The sequence below is a fragment of the Trichoplax adhaerens genome, genomic scaffold (genome assembly GCF_000150275.1).
Source record: "Trichoplax adhaerens TRIADscaffold_4 genomic scaffold, whole genome shotgun sequence".
NCBI classification, from domain to species: Eukaryota; Metazoa; Placozoa; class Uniplacotomia; order Trichoplacea; family Trichoplacidae; genus Trichoplax; species Trichoplax adhaerens.
In genome coordinates, this window is record NW_002060946.1 from 2279463 (window position 1) to 2303952 (window position 24490).

General features: G+C 29.8%; 2 protein-coding genes across 2 annotated transcripts; both read right to left on the reverse strand.

The window, feature by feature from the left end:
* Window positions 1-2782, reverse strand: TRIADDRAFT_55387 (uncharacterized protein; the record flags this gene model as incomplete). Its single annotated transcript, XM_002111866.1, has 8 exons — window positions 1-84; window positions 208-390; window positions 1047-1250; window positions 1496-1582; window positions 1662-1763; window positions 1981-2151; window positions 2557-2684; window positions 2728-2782. The coding sequence occupies 8 exons, from the start codon at window positions 2780-2782 to the stop codon at window positions 1-3; spliced, it is 1014 nt and encodes a 337-aa protein (XP_002111902.1).
* An 18106-nt stretch (window positions 2783-20888) lies between these two features.
* TRIADDRAFT_55388 (uncharacterized protein) lies at window positions 20889-22816 on the reverse strand (the record flags this gene model as incomplete). Its single annotated transcript, XM_002111867.1, has 8 exons — window positions 20889-20986; window positions 21118-21193; window positions 21316-21369; window positions 21475-21530; window positions 21613-21670; window positions 22019-22150; window positions 22579-22582; window positions 22767-22816. The coding sequence occupies 8 exons, from the start codon at window positions 22814-22816 to the stop codon at window positions 20889-20891; spliced, it is 528 nt and encodes a 175-aa protein (XP_002111903.1).
* Window positions 22817-24490: the final 1674 nt, after the last annotated feature.

The window sequence follows — 24490 nt, forward strand, 5'->3', positions numbered from 1 at the left end:
TTAGCTTAATGGAACAATTATACCTTGCAGTTGTAGTATGTGAACTTTTTCAACTCGTTCCCTTTTTTTGTAAGAAACATGACCCTACTCGTATGAAAATAATTATTCTTAAACATAAAGATAACGTCCAATTTGATTTATCTTCACTAAAAAGTTGGTCATTAGTTATACTTATTCGTTGGATATACGATAGCTACATTTACTAACCGTCAGACCTTGAAATGATGATTCCTTAATTTTTTTATTAATGATTCTCATGATATGTGAGCTTCTGTAGGTAAATTCTAATAGTGATCGATTATTTTCCCTTAATTGAGTATCTGTAGCGTTAAGGGCTAACGCTAATGTCCACATAGCATCATATGTGTAAGCTTTTAAGTGGTCATGGATCTGAGTTATCCGAGGAATGGAGTGAAAATGCTGGTAAGTTTCCCATGTCGTCTAGAAATCGGTATCAATTACTATTAGTGAAAATACAAATGATACTATTATAAATATTCAAGATTTTAACACTGTCATTATTTCCCGACAGTTATCTTGTATGAGGAGTAGTTTAACCACGTAAAGCTGATCAATAAATTTTAGATCGCTAACAGATAATATTGAATCGTATATATATACATATATATATGCACTGATACAAAATTTTGCAAAGCTCCATTAATAAATATTTGTGTAAAAAATTTTACCGATTTTTCGTGCATGTACATAAATGACTTATTAAGAATCCGCAAGCACTCCATAGATAGAGTGAGAGCAAAAAAATATGTCGATTTATTTTAGGTCATGCAGTAAAAATGAAATAAATCAGATTGAAACAAAAAACAATCTCATCATCAATCGAAATATATAAGAAATTTAGGAAATATGGCTCTTTACTGTCAAAATGATGGCTAAATTTGTTGATCAGTTAAAATAAAGAAAGTTTGAATAGGTAATTGACGTGCGTGAAACGAATTACGAACATCTCCAGTAATGCTGGGTTTTGCCACTGATTCTTATAATAAATAAATTTTAAATATCGGATTTCAACATAGTATTCTTACCTTGCCAGATATTGTTTTCGTTACATTTTCATTCCGATTAAAAGATCGATAAATTGCAAAAGAATATTTAACGACCTCGAAAAGTTGTTCCGTAGTACAATTAACACTTGCAACATCTTCATCAGCAATATGATACCATCTTTCTGGGTAATAGCCAGGAAATATCCAAATATATTTCTTTCCATAGATTTTACTATAATAAGCCTAAAAATTTTTCATAGTTTAATAATCTACTGAAATCTTCACAATTAACATTTAAATTTTCCTCACCTTGCATAGAAACTTTTTTAAGCCAGATAGTTCCATAACAGTTATTATAACTCTAATCTGCTTAGACTTTATTGTTTGATCCGCATAAAAAATTCGTAAAAGTGTGGATTAGAATTATTTATTTAATCTAGACTGCTCCATATCAGTAGTATACAGTGAGCAGAATAATTCCAATATACTTTACTAAGTGCTAAACAAAAATAGTATTTTAGTGGTAAACTTAAAACTTGATAAATACATCTTCGCTGTGGTAGCGAAATCTTACCCTATCAAAAGATAAACAATTCTTACTATTTTTAGTTAAAGCTGTAATATGACGCAAAATCGATGTCTGATATGATCTACCTTAATATTTTCTATCGCATGATCATATATTTGGAGCACTCCCAGTGAAGATCCTACTGTTACATTGCTTTCTCGTAATCGATTAATTAACAGACTTGCTGTCTATAACATGAAATTTCGACGTAGAACATAAAAAAATTTTCCTTCAAAACTTGTAACGTTTGACGTAAGACATATTGATTGATATAAAATTAGTTATTCTTCTAAAATTTCAGTAGTGTATTGTAAAATCATTGTTATAGAAAGAGAAATTTGCGCACGTTACTACGACCTAGCCATCCTAATAGATACCAAATTTTACTCATTATAGTACAATTACCGGCGAATAAGTTGAAGAAATATCGTAAACAACGGCGATGTTACTCCAGTTGAAATGCTTTACGAAAGTAATTTGAGCTTCGATGTAAGACGCATCCGATAATGTAGTACGATAAAAATAGGGAAATTTGTCTCGATTATTCATAGTAACAGAAACTGAACTGGAAGATATCTGAGAAGAATAAGAAAATTCCAGTAGTCATTCACTCTAAATCATATCAAGAAGAATTCTGTTATAATATCGAACATACAGCAATAAAAGAAATGATACAAATAATTTACAATTTGTATGGTTATTTTTAGTTCATAATTGACTTAAACAGTAATTATCCAATCATTAGTATCTGTATTATATAATTGCTACTGTAAGATGGTGCGTCTATGCAGACTTGAATTCGTCATTTATATCATAATTATCAGTAGTTTAATACATTCAATTGGTATTAAAAATGGATCTATGATGTATTCTGACGACAATGAAGTAAAAACTATCTTTAATGATTGTGTAGATAATCAAGAAAAACAAATTTCGATAGAGATATAAGGCAATTTACGTAATGATTCTTCAATACATTACCGTTGCCAAGTTCCAGTCCTTCGTAGTTAAGCATACGACTTCGGAGACACTAGATGCGAGTAATCCAATAATGCCATATTTTATGGGTTTTTCAGCCACCATATGAATGAAATCATTGACGGCAGTTCCTGCGTTGAACTAAGAAAGGACATAGCGTACATATTTTTAAACCTCTTTTACTTGTAGTATCTTTATACACATATAAATATTCCAACGTTACGCTCATGTAGCAAAAACATTGATTTTTACAGTATATGGTTGCTATAATAGCCTTAATGTCAGGCGTGTAATATCGAAAAACTGAGTTATATAGATTTAATTCAATTTAATTAATTAAAGATATGTCATTTCTGCTGCAATTTTGGGGTTTAAACAAAGAATAGGGCATAGTGTTGTCACAGTTATCAAAATAACTTGGATATGGAATAGTAGTTTATGATAACATTTTGTTTTGAAATGTTTAGAAGTATGAGCTACTACTTTAGGAATTGTTATTATTAGTAATAGCCTAAGTTATTATGATATTATGATGATATCGTAATATGTTACAAGTATGTATCGAGAATATAGGGGCTTGACAGGGCTTACAGTCGAAGTAGATTTACGTATGAAATTGTTTATTACCTCGAATGTCCGTATTTGAAAATTCAATGGTATTAACGTGTTTGTTATTGAAATATGTTAATAGCATAATAAATATGTTTATAATTATTGAAAGAGTATATAATAAGGACTGTGATCAATAAAAAGCGATCCAGGTCAAGGCTAAGTGGTGTGATAGCTTTACATCGTATATTGTGTTGAACAAGTTAGTTACTATTCGTATAGTAGCTTTAATATCAGCCGTGTCATGGGAAAGGACTGAGCTATCTAGGTCTAAAGATATGTCGCTTCTACTGTAATTTCGAGACTAAAACTAAGAATGGAGAATAGCGGACCTTTTTAAAATCTCTTTTTACTTATACTATGTATCTTTTGACCTATATAAATATTCCAATGCTATGTAACTGTGTAATGTAACTAGTATTGTGATTGTAGACTATTAGCCATGTTTAGTATAATGTACGGTAGATATTTATCCTAAGAGATATTTGGTAGCTATAACTATAGACTGTAGTGGTAAAGACTCTATGCTAGAGTACAGATGGCTATATACAGTAAGGTGTTGAGTTACTAATAAGGCTATAGGTAAAAATAGAACTGTAAATCATATGTATTAAAGGACTAAAAATAGAGTACTTTATAGCTTTTAGTATGTAACCAGTACTATTTTACTATAAAAAATACCTAGAAAGTGATAGCGTTCTTAAGTTTTACCCTACCAAATCATCATGTCGCCATCTTTTCTTCTTCATTATTTTACAAGGTATTATATAAAGATTACTATAGAAGTAGCCCGAGAGCAATTGCCTAATCTAAAGAAAGGGAGTTTGATCGTCTATTCAAATTGTAAAGGAATTTGACTTAGTAGCAAAACCCTATCCTTAGAAAAAGGAGATTTATAACATGACGGTAAAGTACTGTAATGTAGTCTATAATCGTACAGTTACCGTACAATCTGACGCTAAAACATCAACTGTCAATACTCGCGAATACTCAGCGATACTAATATCAGAAAAATAGTCGTAATAGTCATATAAATTTTTTTGATAAGCGATTACTGTGATCTTTATAAAAAACCGAATTTTTCGGATTTCGGAACCGGTCGGATTTATGTCCGATATAATTTTCCTGTTTTAATTTATGTCTGATATAATTTTTCTGTTTTAATTTTTTGGGGATTTTTGTTCATGAAAAATATCGTAAGAGTTGGTTTTTGAAATTTATAACTTTTTGCTATGAATTTGAAACTTTGAAATTTTATGACGTGACTTGAAGTCACATTAGGAGAATTTAGTGAGGAAAATAGAATATAAGATGGAAATTGGCAGAGGTTGTGTTGATTTTAAGTAGTTAGGCTGTTGTTTTTATGACTAAATCTTGATGTTTAAAGGTTGATTTTTAGACTTTTATAGTGTATTAATGATAGAAATTATGTTAGAAGTGAAGTTTGATGTATTTTTATAGTTAGCTTTTTAGTTTTATAGTGTTTTGTAAGGGAATCGTAGGGTAAATTGTGTCTGAACTTTGAATGATTTTTGTTTTCTTAAATGGTGCAAAGTAGTTTTCTAAAACGGATCTTAAGAGCGATTGGTTAGCAAATGTTTAGTTTTAAATACCTCTGACGGCTCTACGAAGCCTATGAATGATAGTGCAATTAGAAAATTTAGAGGGAGAGTAGAAGAAGATTTTATTTGAAGAACTTGTTGAATTTAAAAGGCCTTCGGGGTCGAATTGTCGTAAGTTAAAACGTTCTTCTTTTTGAAAGGTTGTTTGGTCGTTGACAGTTTTTAAGTCTGTCATTTATTTTAATAATACTTAAAGCTAAGTATTTGTAATGTTGTTCGGTTTATACTTCTCTCCATTTTTTTTTGTAATAAATTGTTGTTCGGTTATTTCCCCAAATTTTATTAGCGTTAAGTCGACCGGAGTGCAACGAAAGTAGAATCAAAGTTTGTTAAAGTTTTGTAGCTTGCTCTCTACACATTTCATTTCATTACACATATATTAGGATATGGTTAATTCATTGTACTTTGGCTGGTGTGAATATTGTCTACGTAAGTACTGCAGTCGTATCCATATCGGATTAATGATGGTCCGCAGTAGAATAGTCTTACTAAGAATAATTTAACTGTGTGTAAAATAAGGTAAAAGGTTGCCATGCGGATTGTAGCTGCGAATGCTACGGAAAGTATAAAAGCATGGAACTTTAGATTATTCTGTTAGTTCGTTCTAGAAGTCTTTAGAAGTAGTATTGGGCTAGAGTAGAGCTGTGTGTAGTTAATCTTTGTATAAGATTCAATAAAGCCCTTATTTTTCTAAAATTTGGAATTTCGTGATTGGTATATATCACAAACTGTTACTGAAAATTGATTTTTAGAGTATACATCGCTATAATAGTATTAACATGAAGCGTGCAATAGGAAATGGGTAAGCTAAATAGATTGAAAATTATGTAGTTAAGCGGGTTTATTTATACACCGCAAAACTGGACACAAATCTATAGTAGTATACTCGCTACTTTAATTACGCATTACCAAATAAATTGTTCATTTGATCGCTATTTGCATTTAGAACCTTTGACAACACTATATACCGTCTAATTGTCAAAGATACAGCTGGAGAGAAATCGATTTCGAAAAATAGAATGCTATCACAAGTGATTAATTAAATGGTGAGCCGTGATATTCTACAAAAATACATTATGTTTAGCTATATCAGCAACTTAATCACTTTAATTTGCAGGGAAATAAGTAAGTTTGTTTTACTAGGATAAAATTGATGATCAGAAAGCATAAATCTAAGACATCGTTGGCATAATTATTGTTCTCTGGACAAATAAGAGATGCTTAGAATAGAGTGAACTTTACGTTATTGCTTAGCCCGTTTGAGGTGTTAGTTTAAATTAGTAATTTATACCCTAAAAATAGTTAGAGCCTTCTTTGAAGTACTAGTATAAGCGTATCTTCGAATCTTCTTGAACTATAAATAAGAATTTCAAGTTACAAACCTAGAATGGAGAATGTAGTTAAAGTATAGAGGATGGAAGAAAGATATGAGAAGGGCTGGATAATTAAATTTATAGAGGTCGTTGATAAAGAACTACAGAATAAATCTACAATTAATCTGTCATTGAAAATCATTTAAGCAGGTGTTAATCTTGATTCAGATTACATTGACTTTCAACTTGATTCTAAATTAAATGAGATTTGCTTCCCTGAAAATTTACACAGTTTAATAACTGTCACTTTTATAAGCATTGGCATAGCGATTTATTATGAATATTTCAATTCATGTTATGATCGATTCTTAGAGTAGAATCATTGCCGAAGCAATGCTTAAATTAATTCATTATCGCTCTTTTGTCTTAACGTAATTCTCAAAGCAGTCAGCACGGCCATGAACATGGCTACGAATACAAGGTTTAGGATCTAACATTATCTAGCAGATGCAACTATATGCGTTAAAAAAGGCGAATTAAATTTGTGTTATTGTGTATGGCAAAGTATCATAATGGATGGATGTGATCTTTGAGCGTAACAATAGTTTTGATAAAGTCATTCAGTAAGAAATTATCTAAGAGATAGATAAAATAAAATCTATAGATGTGCAACGTAAACAATAAATCACATAAAGGACATTATCCTACATGATTTATGCATTCTGACATCGTCAAGAAATATCGATGACTACAGGAGCATATTTTAAGAATTAAATCACTAGCTAATTACCGCTATATAATAAAAAAAGATGTCTTCAATTAGACTTATTTTCCAGTAAAGTAGGAAAAGATTATAACGCACACAATGTAATAAATTTAATATATTTTTCAATTACAATGATATTTAATGTCATTAAAGGTCTACAATTAGTATAACTACCTTAGATTTAAGTTGGCTCCATTTAATAGATATGATAGGAAAAGATCGATTGGAAGGCAAGGAATTGATATAGCATGAGCATCCACATGTATTATGATAGATATTTGTAATAAAATTTATAAACTCTACGTTTAAAAATGCACAATCATCCCTATATTTAGGATTAGAATACTAAGATATCATTGTGTAAAATAAGTGTAAAGAATTTCCATAGTTACGTAAGAATGTAAAACTGCTACAATTTATTGTCAAGTACCAAATAATTCATAATGTAAAATTAATAAAAGTATTTATTGATGATAAGTTATGCATATTCTAATTCATTAAATAAATGACACTTATAAAGACATAAATGATTATATGCGATGACTTTTAATTAATTAATAAATGATGGATGTATTGTAGGTAAGGTTAGTAAATATTAGACCGTCATAGTTATAAAATATGGATTGCAGCCATGAAAATAGTTTTACTTCGCATCTATAGCTTAAGATAACTTTTTCTTTTTTACTTATTACAAATATAAAATTGCTACAGTAGGAGTTCTTGCTCTTGGTAGTAGCAAAGTAAATCGTTATGATACCGTGATACTATGATACTTTGATAGAATAGTAATATATAATAGATAGGAGGTTTAAACTAGGAACACCCGTAAAGAATAAATCGTATGATAATAAATTTAACTCTGATATTGCGATTTAAATTGGTAAGATATGATCATGATTCTAAAAGTAAAGCTGTAACTAATTCTATATAAATCATAAATTCTGTTGTCGATAGTCATTTAGTTAGTGGGTAGTTTTAGATATCGAGAAAGTACTCATTAGTTATTTGTTACACGAACTGATTTCACAGTTAAGCAATATTTCATAAGAACTTGAAAAGTTCTTGTTTATAGCATATTTGAGACATTTGTCCCAATAAAATATCTAAGCATTAATGATCATCAGCTATACACTTGTCTAAAATTGATTAACATCTTCAAACTCAGAAAGTGTTAGCTTGCTCTTGTCTCTCAAGAAATGACTACGGTGCTAATATACTTATAACTAATTAATAGTCATTGATGGAGCATAATGTATTAACCTTTTATGATAGATTTTCAAAACCGACAATCGTTTGTAAAGCTGGTATATCTTTAATTGCTTAACTTACAGAACTTTGTATAAAGATGTACAACTATTAATTAATCGAAGAATAACGAGATAAAACAACTATTTAAAATTTACCGTAAACATAAAAAATATCCCCAAACATTCTACATTATCCAGCGAAGCTAAACAGATCGAATAAATTTTAATCATAACACCAAAGATTGTCTATATATATATGCTATGACTTTTAAAATTGTAATTTTCAAATTACGAACTTTGAGACTCATTGGATTGATTACTTATTAGCTTCAGTACGCATATTCTAACTTCTACCATGTGATAAAATCCTATCACAAAAATTCAAATTGGTAGAAAATTAGAACTTTATTAGATCTAATACAAAGATTAGCTTCACATAGCTCTACTCCAGCAGAACGAGTACAACTACTGAAAGACTTCTAGAAATAAAAATCAGATAATTTTATGTCGTTTGCTGTTATACTCCCTGTAGCCTTCGTAGCTACAATCAGCATAGCAACATTTTACCTTATTTTACTGATAATCAAACAATTAGTAGCAACACTGTTCTATCGTGGACCATCATAAATCCAATATGGAAATGATTTCAGTATTTTCGTAGACATCATCCCAATCATTCAAAGTACAATGAGGTGACCATATCCTAATATATGATTTACAGTTCTATTTGCCTCTAATCTTATTAGTAGCTCAATATCTTACATTTTATAGTCATCTGTAATCTAGTATAGAGTCTATATCATCTGCAGGGGTATAACAGAGAATTATAAACTTTCTATACATGTTGTTATAAGAAATAGATTTGAATATAAATCAGCGACGAATGTAAAAAATAATTGCATAATCTGAAAATTTTTAGACAAAGATTTAATACTAACTTATTCTAGTCCTACCTTAGTGTAATAAAATATCGCTTTTAATCGATAATGTTTTAGCATATAATCCTTGTTGTTGATATCAGCTAACGCTTCCTTAACTGATTCTACTTGATCTAAGCCAAGATATCCTGTAACTGTTTCTGGGTATGGTAGGAAAGCAGCAATATGTATTTCTGTCTTATTGCTTATCGTTCGATGAGAAATGCTACGTATAGGTTTGATTAGTAGCAGTAAAGATATTTGTAGCAAAATAAATTTGGATTTACTGTTCAATATAATTTCCATCTTAGAATTGGCCTAGTATATAGATAATAATTATAACAGAAATTGAATTAATAACATGCAATAGCTTAATTTTCAATCTTCTATAGAACACGCTGTATTACAAAGTATTTATGCAAAAATCGGTAGTAAAGTTAATCATATATTCTCTTCGAAAAACTTATAAGTGAAGTCTACAATGTAACTTACATATAATAGGCATAATTTATTTTCTGTGATGAATTTTATGTTAAATTATGGAGTGTAGTGATTTTCATGCTCGATACAACTACTGTGAAAACCCATCAGGATTTATGCTTTTACTATGATATGCTTTTGATGATTATGTTATTTATTTCCGTAAGCTTAATTTACAGAAGCAGGAATACACCATTCTAGGGCATATCGTGTAGAAATTATTAGACATACCTTTTCAAGGCTACATTACCTGACGCATATACATACATTTTAATTAGTTTAAAAAAATTATTACTGTATTTAACTACTATGCTCTACTAAAAGAAATTACAATATATAAATCTAATCTTATAGAAAAGTTATTAGTATTTGTCTGTAAGAATGATCAATAAAATTTTATACGAGTACCTGCAATAAAACGTAATTACTAAAGGTTCAGCCTTGCTAAATTGTAAGAGTAGGATAATAGCGATCATAACGGCTCTTCTGACCTATATTTTACTAGTATATTACTGCTGTTTGCTTGATTATATTATTATTGAATTGGTTACGTTACTTGTTCCAAATGTAATTTCTTTAAGATATGGGAACATTTGTACTCAAATTTAATTTCCCAGAAAATCATTAAATGATCAATTTTTAACCACTTTAATTTCGCTTACAATAGGGCAATGGCTCTATCAAAATTAGACAACGGCTATTTTTGACTTTACTTCAGAATTAATTTTTGAAGTCATCAAATGTGAATATCACTATTTAACCCTTTTACTCTATCCTGTTCTTTACTTCTATAATTACGAGTCAGTATAAAAAATTTACGATCAAAAAAACTAAAATCTAGACCATCTCCATGAGTTGGATTTAAGATGGCCTTTATTGCTAAGTGCAGGACAATAGTAACATAGAGTTAAAGTAATGTAAATATTCCTTCGTACTTATTACTAAAATAAAGTCATTAAATAAGTGTTATAGCATGATAAGTTTACTATCATTTCTTGAAATTTAGTCAGTAGAATAATCAATTACTATAAGAGATTACCTTATAATGGCAGCTTTCCTAGCTCAATAATAAAATTGCGCGCAGTAAATTAACTTAATAACTCTAAATCAAAGCTTTTTATAGACTCTGGTAGATTTCTTAATCTGATATGACTATAGTTACGTTAACAAGAGATCAGGGAAATATTTTTATGCGAAATACAATTGGCTTCAAATCTTGCAGCTTTATTATTGTAAAAATAGGATGTATAAAGTTCATGCAAATAGTCGATGCTAGCATAAGACCAATGAGAATTATCGGATAACGAACCTGTTATTGAGATTTTAATGAAGAAACAAAGCAATTGTCTAGTAGCTTATTTTCAGTTATGTTAAACGCTTTTATAATAATATCAAATATATCTTATTTCCACTTTTTAATATCAAAGCTTTAGAATCTTAGTTTTGGTCATGCGAACTAACAAATTCAGAAGATGATTTATATTTTAATATATAATTGGTAAAGATTGAAGATTTTTTGGAAGTTATTAGGAATTATAACTTGAAGTTTAGCTAATAAGTATTACTACCAATGTTATTGAATTATCAAAATTAAGACAAATTTTTAAAAATTTATCTTCAAGATTACAATACTTGCTAAAGTTGACGATAAAGTAAATCAATAGTAATTATTTGTTGCATTTTAAATTATAACTAATATAAAAATGATAACATGAAAGAATAAAAGTCGACTTATTAAACTCTTTATGTGTCTATTCAAGAATAACTTGTATGAATTTTTAAAATGCATTAATTTAGATTCTTCTATTGCTAGTCCATTTTCTATTATGGCATTCTTTAATAGAATGATAAGTAAACTAGCTATTTAAAGGATAATCTAAATCAGTTCGGTAAAGGTGTAATTTAAGTCAACAATAAGTATTGAAACATAATTATCGGCAGATGTTTTTACAATCCTATTCATTATTTTCCTCAAAAGGAATAGCGCTGTTAACCGTGAAATTATTCAACCTTCTATGTAACTTCAATACGTTATTTCATGTAATAGATGATCTTTGTCAACTACTAGTCCGAAACCATTCTAAAAAATTCATTGTTTGAAATCAAATCTATTGACGATGTTACGTTATAATAATTAGAATTGAAGTGCGCTCTAGTTCCAATTCCAAATGCGATACATTATTTGTTTTGGGATAGGCCCATTAAATAAACGTGGAGCCTTTTCTCATAAGGAGTATTTCCACATAAATTTAGCGTGAGACTTGCCAGTGAGTAAAGGAGTAAAACGTATTGTAAAGCCTTATGAGCTATTTATATATACTTCCCTTCTCATTAGTGAACAAATCAGACCTTAGCATTAGAAAAATTCATTACCTAACTATAATTTTAGCATTACTCATCGTAATATATCTTAAATATGATTGATAGGATAGCGATGAACATAAGATTTCCGATTTACGAATACAAGTTTTAGTAGTATTGTATAGCAAATATCTAATAATTGCGTCAACTGTATAAACAGATGTTCAACTTTAGCTACTACGGAAATGAAGACATGTGTATATTTCGTATAATATGAGCTAATGTTCACAAACTCTTCGGTATTAGATTATAGCTTCAAATATTATGGAAGAAAATACTAATGCGAAAGCATAGTTTGTATTGAATGATTCAGATAATTTTCCTACTATTGGACTGTAATCTAAATTATTCCATCTAGTCAAAAATCTAGTCCTAACAAAATTTCACTGTGATCTCAGCCAAAGCAGAATTTAAAAAGGCTTTTATTATGAGATTTCAGAATGATAGAGGAATGATTAACTAGTAACAACAAACTAAAGTAAAGTATCCTGAGCTCAAAGTGGATCGCAATCTCCTATTTTTAGTTCTTAAAAGTTATTAAGTTAATCTGTTTATGGAAACAACCTTGTCTATACCCAGACTTGATTCATCAAATAAAACACTTCCTCAAGTAAATAATCAACATATTCTAGAATATACTGTATAACTACAGTAATTAAACCTATTCACGTATCATATTAAGGTTTAAAATATATTACTGTATAAGTATCGCATCTATTAGCTTTAAGTTTATTATATTTACCTATAAAATTTCTAATAAAAAATTGTTTGATTAGATCTGAGCCAATATACCAATTTAGAAAAAAGTGGCGTACATTAAATCGATGATATGGCTTGTCAATAACTATTATAGCTAATTATTATAGATTAACAGTTCATGTTTTATGTTTCAATCAATTTATGTAAATACTCTACCTGAATATTAATAATTTAATTACATACGCGTACAGTACATATGGCTAATATTAAACTGCCACAGTCGTAAAATACCGTGAAAGATAATCAACTGTTGATATTTAGAAACATTAGTTCATGTTTGACTTAATAGGAAATTTATAGTAGAGACTGTAGTAAATTAAGCTCTGATTATATTTGGATTATACTTAAATTTGAACGTACTAGAATTGAAAATAGTCTGTCTACAGTACTTGGATTATTCGTAGGTGCTAGTACCGATTGTTATGTAAAATTACTAATTATAGCTTATATGTCAAATATAAAGATTCAATGCAAAATTATGTTCAACTGAAATAGTAATTCATGCGATAGAAATATCGTAATTAACAGAGCTGGACTTAATTTTTAAGGGATCCTAAATGATACATTTTGGATACGTTGGTATCCATTATTAGTAAATTTACTAAAATTATAACTCTGTATGCTGTCGGGTTATCATAATATCGAAAATCTATTTAAGACCGCGCCAATGATGAATAAAGCGCCTTTAGTGATTTCTCCAAATTCTTCGTGTGTTGCACTGACTACTTTAGTTGGCTAGGGATTGCCAAAGAAAGTGTACTTCCTTTATAGTGGATTGCCAAGTGACTTTAAAGACTCTAGATTGGTTCTAGTCTTTATTACCGGTAGCGGTACAGCGGTAGTAGTGATAGAAGAGAAAGTGTCTCTTCTCATTGTGTTACTGTACTTAGAGAAATTTTAGTCAGTAACATAAGCTAAAGATTGCCACTGTTCCTTTAGCTTTTAACTGCTCTCCAGATACAACTTTCAATCCGACTGTTTCTATATTGCTGATAATTACGATTTTCAATATTTGATTCTAAAGTTGTAATGCAAAATTCTTCCTGTACCAACATGGTATGTAATATACTAGGCTGCAAGCATACAGAATAGTACACCGACCTGTGGTATTATGGAATTAGTTCCCGTAATAAATTCTTACAAAAGGATATCATATCAATTCCTTTGCAGATAGAACTCTGTCAAAATCATTTCCAAACCTTAACTCAGTTTCCAGCTGTGGTAAGGTAATTTAGAGTATTTTTTTTGTATTCCATTATACTAAATTTTGAAGCTATAATTTTACAGTAGTATTCATTACATGTAAAAAATATATCCTTTTCGACTTTAAAGTCCTTCCTACCTAGCGGAATTCAAAATTTCTTTGCAGTCCTTTACGTTACAAAGAAAATAATAACTAACTTGCTATTACGGGCGCACTTTATCAATTCAAACACTGCAATAAGTTAATTTTAAAATTTCTTTCATTAATAGATTTATAACCCAGCTTTCCTGCTGGAAATTATAGTATTGATTTTAGAATACCTTACCTGTAAATACTTCGGTAATTTCTCTATCTGGTTTACAACAGAAATTGATCGATGACAATGTCGTGTAGGTGAGTATAAACAATATAAGATTTGATCAGTTGTAAACATTCAGTCCATTCCTGATGAGTCAAATAACTTGAAAATATCGTGAACCAAGTTTCCACTACAATTGTTTTGATTTAAATAACTACTTTTAGATTCTTAAAAATGTATTTTTACGGTATTACCATGCAGTTAGAATAGTTTAATAGTGCAGTTGTAACTAATATGGTAAAATTTCATTATTATATTGTAGGTAAGGTAAGTAATGCCTTAACGTAAGTCTTATTTCTAGCAGGCTGTCACTTATTTGATATTAATTGTTGTTGGGTGTAGATAGCAGCAAGATGATTCGAATTCTAGTTCACGATAGCTAAACTAGACGGTTAACATGCTTAGATTAGTGTAACACAGAGTAATATTGTATTCTAAGTTGATGATATATTTAGTAATGTCTACCGTAGTTATTGTCTTCAACGTGTAATAGATATTCCGTTAGAGGTTTAAGTATTAAATATAGCTAGCTTAGTAACTGTATCCTTTTAAAGAGGAGTGCTACAGTATTCACACTAGAGCTTCACATGAAAGGTGTAAACTATCCTGTATTTGAAATGCTAATACTGAGGTGAGTAGCAAGTAAGGTGCTAAGATTGTTAAAGGCGGAAAAATATATAAGTGAGTAGTTCAGTACCGTAAAATAGCTCTTTCTCCTTAGAGGTCCTCAGCTGATCGATTGCGTTGTATCTTTATGAACGAAGTTTTGTTCAATAAATCTTAATTTTCTAAAGTCTTGAAGATTCTTGATTCATCAACCTCATAATTAGATTAATATTATCTATGAGCAGTAGGCTAAAAATATTTACCGATTAAAAAGCTAAGTTAGAAACATTTCAGTTCCAGATGCCTTCCTTAGTAATACTGTACATAATTAGACCACAATTATTTACAATGTCGATAAATTTTAAACGAACGGGAACGATTCGAGTAAGCTAGTGTTATGAATGTGTCTGTGCTAATAAAAAAAGTTCTATTTTCACGGTACTTAGCTTGGTGTATGATTTACGTTTAAAAAAGGAGCGCTTAAGTCCATAGATTACCTATAGACTTTTACTTTATGTCCCTCTTGTCGCAGACTTAGACTTAATTTATGGCATGAATACCTTAATTCCTTCCGAAAATACCTATAACCCTTATTAAATGGTTTATCTCATCAAAGTAGTACTACAGTATTACTAAATGTATATTTTAAAAACTGCGCTACTACATTGTCAAAAGAAATTTGATATGCAAATAAAAGTAATAACTTCAATAGTTAAAAACTAGATTAATAGACAAATTATTTCATTATTTTATTAGACTTGTGTAGTATCGTGTTATGAAATATGAGTCTTCTTTATCATACCCATATGTAATTGATTTCTTATATGAATGGTTATTGTAGTGCCTTTAAATAAATTATAATAATTCATGATTTTATACTCTAATATTGCAACCTACGACTGTCTGAAAATCAACATCGTACAATCATAAATAGTTTTCAATAATGTCTAGATGAAATGATCAGTCTAGTATGTTGTTAAAGATCTCTATAGCGTATTCCGACAGATTTCACATATCGTTACATTTCTAGTGTCTAATCAATCGGTAGGCTTACTGTAATATATGCACATAGATAACCACTAGATTATTAATTTCTGTTTTATTATAGTAACAGTCAAATAATTTCTTATCTAGCAATTAGTAGTCAGCAGGACTTCAACCTAATATAATCTAATTAGTATAGATTAGGCAAGTTTAGTTAAGTAACAATTACCAATTACTTACTTTCAGATAATTTGTCTCTTATTTAAAGTATTGCTGATATTCACGTAACTAACACAAGGTTTTGAAAATTTTTAGCTGTATTAAAATGAAAAGTAATGAAAAATATATCGTAAAATTAAGGAATAGTGTAGGTGGTATTTAAGCATATTACGAACTTTACTAAGCGTAATAGAATTCCTTCTTAGTTATTTGTGCGCGGCATCATGTAGTCTTCTTTTGTTAGTGTTTAGTATCTAATATGGATAACAATATCGATGCGACGACAGAACTAGTACAAGAGCCCTACCCTCGAATTATTCAACAACATGAAAGGATCGAACTATTCACAGTTTAAAGTTACTAAGATATATGTAGCCTTGCACTCAAATAAATAAATAAAAAATAAATGATATATTTTCCTTGTATAGATAAGATTTTATAGATGCATATGATAACTATGCATTTATGGGAAGTATTTTACGATATTGTTTTAATACCAAAACGTAAATAGAATTTCATTTTCGGTTTTTTTTCTAGTTTATGAGTATTAAATTACTGCTGGCGCACTTTTTTGAATCAATGAAGACGTTACAGGTTCATGTATAATAAATATTCTTTATGAGCTTTTTTAATCAATTTTCGGATATATCTTAAAATACTGTGATATAAAATCAAATTTTCAAACTTCAGTAATTTTCCAGTTAATTCAATTTTATCTTCCAACTTGCATTTACGTGAGAAAAAAATAGCAAACTTTACCATAATCTAGCAATCAGACTATCAGATTACATTGCTTTTTATTAATCAAAGTATATGAATTAATCAGAAGTGTTATTTGATGTCACTTTAAAGCGAATGCAATATAATTCTAATCCTGTCAGCTTCTAAAATATAAGAGTAGCTTTTGCTCATTTAATTTTATCGGTGTTTCTATCTTTTATGCATCAGAAGAGTGTTAGTCATATTTTTTTTATTTTCGATTCCATTGTAAAAATATTTTTCTAAATTACATTCAAGTCTACGTACAATAACAATCTCTTATTAGGATATTTATTCAATGATATGTTCGTAGATCAAAAACTAATCACATCTAAACAAGTCGAGACGGACAGTACCGAATGTTTAATTAATAAATGATAGGAATTAGATCAGAAATGTGCTATTATTTAGATTTCTCCTAATAAAAAGGGTAAAATAAGCATCTTTTGGCTACCTTATTTGATAATTTCATCAATATTTTTCAGTTTCTATTTATTTTACTAAATGGTTAATAAATGATGTCAGTTAGTTCTCATTAAAACTGGGACTAACCATAAGGGCTAATATACTTCCTTTCCGATAAATGTTATACTATTATCATTTTATCAAGTTCTAAATAGCACCTACGCAATTCGAACAAATAGAAATAACGCTTTATGACTTAGTCACAATTAGATCATTTTATCAGCTTTGAGGTTTATCCATGAAATAATATTTAGGTTGCCTGAGATCGTCTCTGTCTGCCGGGCTTTCAATAGGCAACATAGGTTGATATTGTATCCTAAATTTGTGATCGCGTCAAATAATAAAGACCGGTAATCAATACCTGTGATCATCTTCTACGGAATGGATGTCATTCATAAATCACAAGTTTAAAATTACCAATAAAAGATCTATACCTTCGTATTACGTGGCCATTAGAGCAATATTGCCAAATTTTCAATTTATCAATTAATTTATCAATTAATCCAATAATTATAATTTATAGAACATATATACAACTCATTTCTATGACCAAGTTAAAATGATTGCATTTCATTAAATTGCTATTATAAATACACTATTCATGGTAATAGTTATACTAGAAACAATTGCAAAATTGTAGTTACCAAATAAGAATAATGAACGTTGATTGATTTAGTTTCTTGTTTCTGATTTAATGAAATAAATTTTAGTATTTGATATAGGGTTCTTTAAACTTATGAGTCTTAATAGAATTATTATTATGGGTAATAAATCATATCAAAGAAATATCAAAACGGCGTCATTAATTGGTTCCGTTAGGGAAAGTTAAAATCATATGCCAACTCTATTCATCTAGTAAAAACAGGAATTTCTTTAGTGTATATTATGCAGGCTGTACTAGTAGCACAGACAAACAATTTAATCATCATTTATTTTTCTACTCTATTTAAATAAAACTTCCGTTAAGAAATTTTATGTGAATGGATCAAAGTTATCAAAATAATGCAACGTTATACCAGCGCTGCATATGCTATCAAGTAAAATGAATTCTAATTAATTCATAAATGTTCTATTCGTTTTCTTAAATCAATAGATTCTCCATTTCTATAGAATTTAATAATTAAATTGGCACATAAGATAATCTGGAGCTAACTTAATTTTAGTTTAACCTTTCTTTGGTTCATGATAGTATTTTAATAATGTTATTATGTGTTGCTGTACTAAATTAGCATATTACAATTTATTGAATCCTAACCATTTATATAAATTTATTTAAGCTTTAAGTAAGCACGTAGAATACATCTGAGAAATTTTAGTAACAGATTAAATCATTTTAAAGCATTTTGAGTCCAATTCGATTTTAAAGAATAATATTCAATTAAATTGCGATGATATGCTATATGTTTACAATTTTATAAGACATCAATAATATTAGTGGCCCTACCCTATTCATTTATAAGTAATCTCCTAGCCCATTCGTACATTACTGAAATGCCAAACTTAGATTTACTCTTAAACACTAAGTATTGTGTCATTACTTATTTAATTACGACAACTACGCAAAAGTTACTCCGTAACAATTAATAACACGTACCATAGTTCGCTTTTCGTAGTATTCTAGCACCGCAATATATTGATACGTTGTTATTGATGGTTTCAGGAAGTAATAAAAGGATTAAAGCCACGGCTTAAGTTCGTTAGCTCAAATAGACTGTACTGGGAATAAAATTGCATGAGGCTTGCATAATAAGTATATTTGTCAGTAAATTATGATACGAACTATTACGTAATAGGAAATTCTTATGCAGTAATCTATATTTCAGTGAAGTTTAGATGTCATGGTCAGTCTTGATAGAAACTTATCGTTACTATGGTCTCCTAACGAAAGAAGATCGCCAATAATTGGAGTCGTAATTGTCGAAGAGGACAGAGCTAATTAATAGCTACTGTGGAGTTATAGTAATTATTAATGACCAAATTTGTAGATCCGTCAATATATCTAATTTCTTTAGTTAGAAAAAAATCAGAAGTTACCAACAAGTAACTGAACACAAGCTAAATCAAAACAGATATATTACCAGCAAGTAACAAGATCAAAACTAGACAAAAACTCATCGATCAATGTAGCTCTCTCTCTGCTATCTTAGCTTACACAGGCCTTAAAAACTGTCTATTTTTGTGCAGTCATACTCGAGTACAAATTACTAATTTAAAGCAATTGCACTATGTAAAGAACTATATCTACACTAAATATTGATAATTAATATTACATATTAGTCATCGTATCAGCGATAAATTTCATTGCGTGAACATAACAGCTAGCTTATAGGTTTAATCCCTCGTTGCAAACCTCGGTTTGTATGATTAAAGCCATAACCGAAATAGTTAACTCAGACTGGTATGTTTGCAAACGATTGATGTCAAATTCAGTCAAATTACGTAGGTAAAGCATTGTTATGAAAAAAAGAATCCTTTTGATATGAAAATCGTCAAACATTTATTAGTAACAATTAGGTTTAACAGGATAAAAAATGATAATTTATAAACAGTTAAGCACTCCTTAGTGACGATAATGTATCATCAGGGATCGCGAACAACAATTAATTGCATTTTACTGCAGGCGTCATTACAAGAGAACATCCAGTATTTGAATAAAATGTTTACATTTTATTCGATATCCGTTGTTACTAATCAAATATACCGCTTTAAAATATCCACCGGAAGACAAGGTAAATGCTTCAGTAATGTTTCGTTAGCGATAAATAGTTTTATATTTCAAGTTGAAATCAATGTAAAATAATAGTCAAGAAGTAGCTTGATAATATCGTGAATACTCCTAAAAGTTAATTTATATATTTCCTACGGGTAACGCTATAACTTTATAGCGGATGAATGATACCTACATCACACCCATTCTAACTTTACAACGTCTCAGATAAGGTAATGTAACGATCGACTACGAATAATAAAAGTTAACTAGAATGCTAGCACCCTCAAAATAAAAGTATGATGAAGAGTTTAGTGACAATCATGATCATTGCACAAAAGGTTATTGAAAGAAATTATATTTTAACATTTTTTCATAAGAATTACAAAGCCATAAATTAATACGGGATAAATTCATGAGACGTTATTAATTAGCACAAGGATATCATCCGCTGTTATCTAAAACGCAGATACGTGGTGCGCGAATATACCTATACTCTCATATGTACGAATAAGTTCTTCGCAAAATGTTAATCACTCTTAGACTTTGTAACGGTAGCGTCCTTTGTGCTACTTTGTTCTTGTGATGAGGAAGCTGCCTTTCGTGATGCTTGAAAAAAAGCAAGACTACCTCCAAATACAAGAATTGTCCCAAGCCAATGATACAGTGTAAATGGGTTATTAAAATATAACACCGAGATGACCAAGTTAGCAAATTTACGTAAAGTTACCACCAAAGTAACAGTTAGCGAGGAACATTCTGAAGTCAGCACAAAAACGGAACGAATACAGATATACGTGATTTCATAAAAGACATAAAGTTAAGGAAATATTACGATTAGATATTCAATATGAAAAATAAAATTGCTGATACCTAATTTATTAATTAAGCCATGCTTGCCACAAACTGCAACGTTGCTTTAGCGATAAATTATACAAATTGTGCAGCAAGGTAAATTTTTAAACATTAAAAGGATATTGAGTGATAACATTGCAAAATAGCAGGAACCATAACATTGTGAAACCATTTTCAGGCATATAGGAAAAATTCGCATAGGCTACGCACAGTAAAAAATATTAATAAAGATAACGATAAATAGTAGCAACGATCGAAAATTATTCCACAGAAAGAATGTCATAGTTAAGATTATAATTAAATTAATGAGCATCTATAATAATTAGTACTTACGTGGTTGTGAGAATATATTAATATGATGCCTGATATCGCTTTGTAGCAACAAGAACGCAGGCAAAGGTAGTAAGTGCTGTAACAATTTTATTGATCAAATATTTATAATATTAAGATACGAAATCGTATTGTAAAACGTAAAATTTTTGCAACTTGAAAGCAAGGAAAATCGATAAACTGAAATAATTGATAGCTGACCGTATAAAACAAGGCCTCCTTTGGATGCTTCCCGTATTTTTTATATAACTGCTCCTATGAATACAAAGTATTTAAGGCTCTATTTCAATATGTTGTGTATAGGAATGTAAGTTTAGAAATTACACAGATACAGTGTACGGAATTTAAGACTAAGTTTACCTGTTGAATACCTAAGTAAGCGGACGTAAATAATGCAATAAAGACCATGATTGTTCCTATGTACGGATAATTTAAATTTTACGATATCAAGCTTTAATTTCACGAAGCCTCATGTACTATATGATAATTGTAGTTTACCAATCGTCATTTCATGTAAGTCTGAGTCAATCTGTGCCTTGTCACTAGCCTCTGCTGTCTGGATGATGTCAAGATTATGCAAAGAATGAATAATTATACTTAGTTTAAGATATCCAAGTCTGTTCATGTCTGGATAATTCATGATTTCACTACTTCAAACTCGTAGTTAAAAGATTAGGTTCATAAAGCCAATAAAGATTAGTAGGCTTTATAACGAATGTCTGGATTTTATTATGGTTGCAGTCAACATTATTAGTCTAACAGCAAGCATACAATATTAGATATAGTTGGTCGTAATTTTGAAGATTTTGACAACTCTATATCTACGCTAGGCGTAGATATAGCGGACGATACATGTTAATAAATCTGGTACGTGCTCTTTCAGATAATTGTTTTGAAAACTTACCTTGGCTGATACAGAGGCCATTGTGCACATAGAAATTCCGATAGTTACTGCAACTACTGCTGCATATGTAGATTTTGAATAGCTTTTCTTCAAAAGTAGTATTCCTAAAGTCATATTTGCCAGCAGAGATCCCTTTTACGGTAATAAATAAAACAAAAGTTAAAGACGACTAAATTAAATTACTTGAAATCGCTGAGACCGAGTTTAGTTTTGAATTAAAATTAATGTAATCATTAGTATTTTTCTCTAATTTACATCTAGCTATGAGAATGACACACATTCAAGTGAGCTACAAGATTTGAAGAATGTAGTTATATCTGCTTTAGTTATAATGTTGGTACAACCTATAATTTCGTGCAACTTCAATTGCATTACTGTACATAATTTATTGTGTTGTTGTTCGAAGTGGTGAATACTATATCTCCTTCACATAACTATACTGATAATATTTGACGATAGCAAGATCAATACTAACATTTCATACTTCAAAAGATATTTCATCATGTATCACTTCACTTCTATAACCACTCTGTATTACATATGCAACGTTATACACTTACACATCTGTATAATGTATAGGAATAATTATGATTATTTATGATACAATGCTACTGTAATAATAATCTTATCTAATAATGTTGACTTCGATGAAAATTATCAAAGTATCATCGTTTAAATAATTATGGATAGGCCAAAGCAAGCATTTCATAATGAAGATTTCAATAAAAATAAATTAAAGTCTACTTACCGATTTAAGGATGATATGCAACGGTATTGGTATACTGAAACTAAGCGCATAATTATTAATGACGCTAGTGCAGAAGAATAGCAGATCCACGAATATGTATGCCCTAGATTGAGTCACATAAGCCCACATAGAAACTGAATCAATAAGATCATCAAGCACAAATAATGATATTCTGGACCTATTTGTGAAATCCACGCTACAGATTTTTAGTTTCTTTATCTATTCCTAATGGATATTTATAGATAAGAGTTGACAAGAATACTTTTAACTTTTTCGTCTCGTTAGTATGATTATAAGGAAAGCTTTCATATATTAATTTACTGTGAGAACTACTACATGTAAAATGGTCTGATAACTGTTGTATGATCTTATATATAATCCTACTGAATTCAATTTGCATTTTTGATCTTATTACTTGGGTGCTTGCACAAGCCATATAATGGATTACAGTGTATACGTAGTGTACAAATACTTCAAGAGCAGTACTAATATGGATTACTCAATTATGCACAACAGTAGCAAAGGGTAAACCTCTATGGTAAATATCATCATAGCCATTCAATATTCTATTCGTGCTGTACATAAAATTGCTTAATATAAGATATTTTTTAAAGTGTAAGACAATAGGAGTCTGTGAAACATTAGCCTTCGACAGGAATGACAAAATTTGCTATCTATTTATTAGAACTATCAAGCAGCACATTTCCTTTTTAATCTCCTGATTTCAGTATCTTGGAAGCCAGAGCTATATTGTTGCGTTGATGCTGTATTAGTTATCTATTGCCTACGAGTAATGGTTTTACTCAAGTTGAGCTATCGATGATAATACCTGGTATAAAGTAATTTTGATAATTCTTAATTGAAACTAATGACATCTTCAATTATGTTACAGTTTCAACTATAACAGATTGTCTACGAGTATAACGGTAGAACGATCTACAAGTAACTATAATCAATTCAAATTAATCGCTTCCGTTTTAGTTTAGACGATAACAGCATTAGAGATGATAGATGAGGTCATTTTGATCTACCGATTACAAAATACTCAATGCTGCACTTCATTATAATAAATTGCTTCCATTGCCATATAGTTTTCCGTTAGGATGATGATGGCGCTAGTGATGATGTAAAAATGTAAGTGATCTACAAGTTTCAAAATTGATTTGAATCAATCACTCACACTAACTTGCTTGGTTAAAAGTGTCCTGCATAGCTTAGTTTAGATTCATAAGTGACTACTTTTAATTCATTCTAAATTTAATCGCTACTACTGCAATCTTAATTTGAATCAATCGCTCAACTAATTTGGTTAAAAGTGCCCTGCATAGCTTAGTTTACGATTCATAAGTGATTACTTTTAATTCATTCTAAATTTAATCGCTACTACTGCAATCATTTTCGTTCAAATGATAATAATGGAAAGAGTAACATAGAGCCCTACTACTGCATACTCTTCTATATGTAATCATTTGTCGCTTGGGTAACGAAACTAGAGCAGAACCGTGATAGCAACTAATTTTTGAGGATGCCTCTATACAGTATTTACAGTTTCGATGACCAAAAACAATCCCTATTTCTCAATCTAGAGGATGGCAATGACGAGTTGACTTAAATGATGAGCAGAGCAATCACAGAAACACTGTGCAATCGGCGTAGTCTAATAGCAGAATACGCGTATCATCAATTTGTAACTTCATATAAGAGGATTTATTGCTACGTCATGT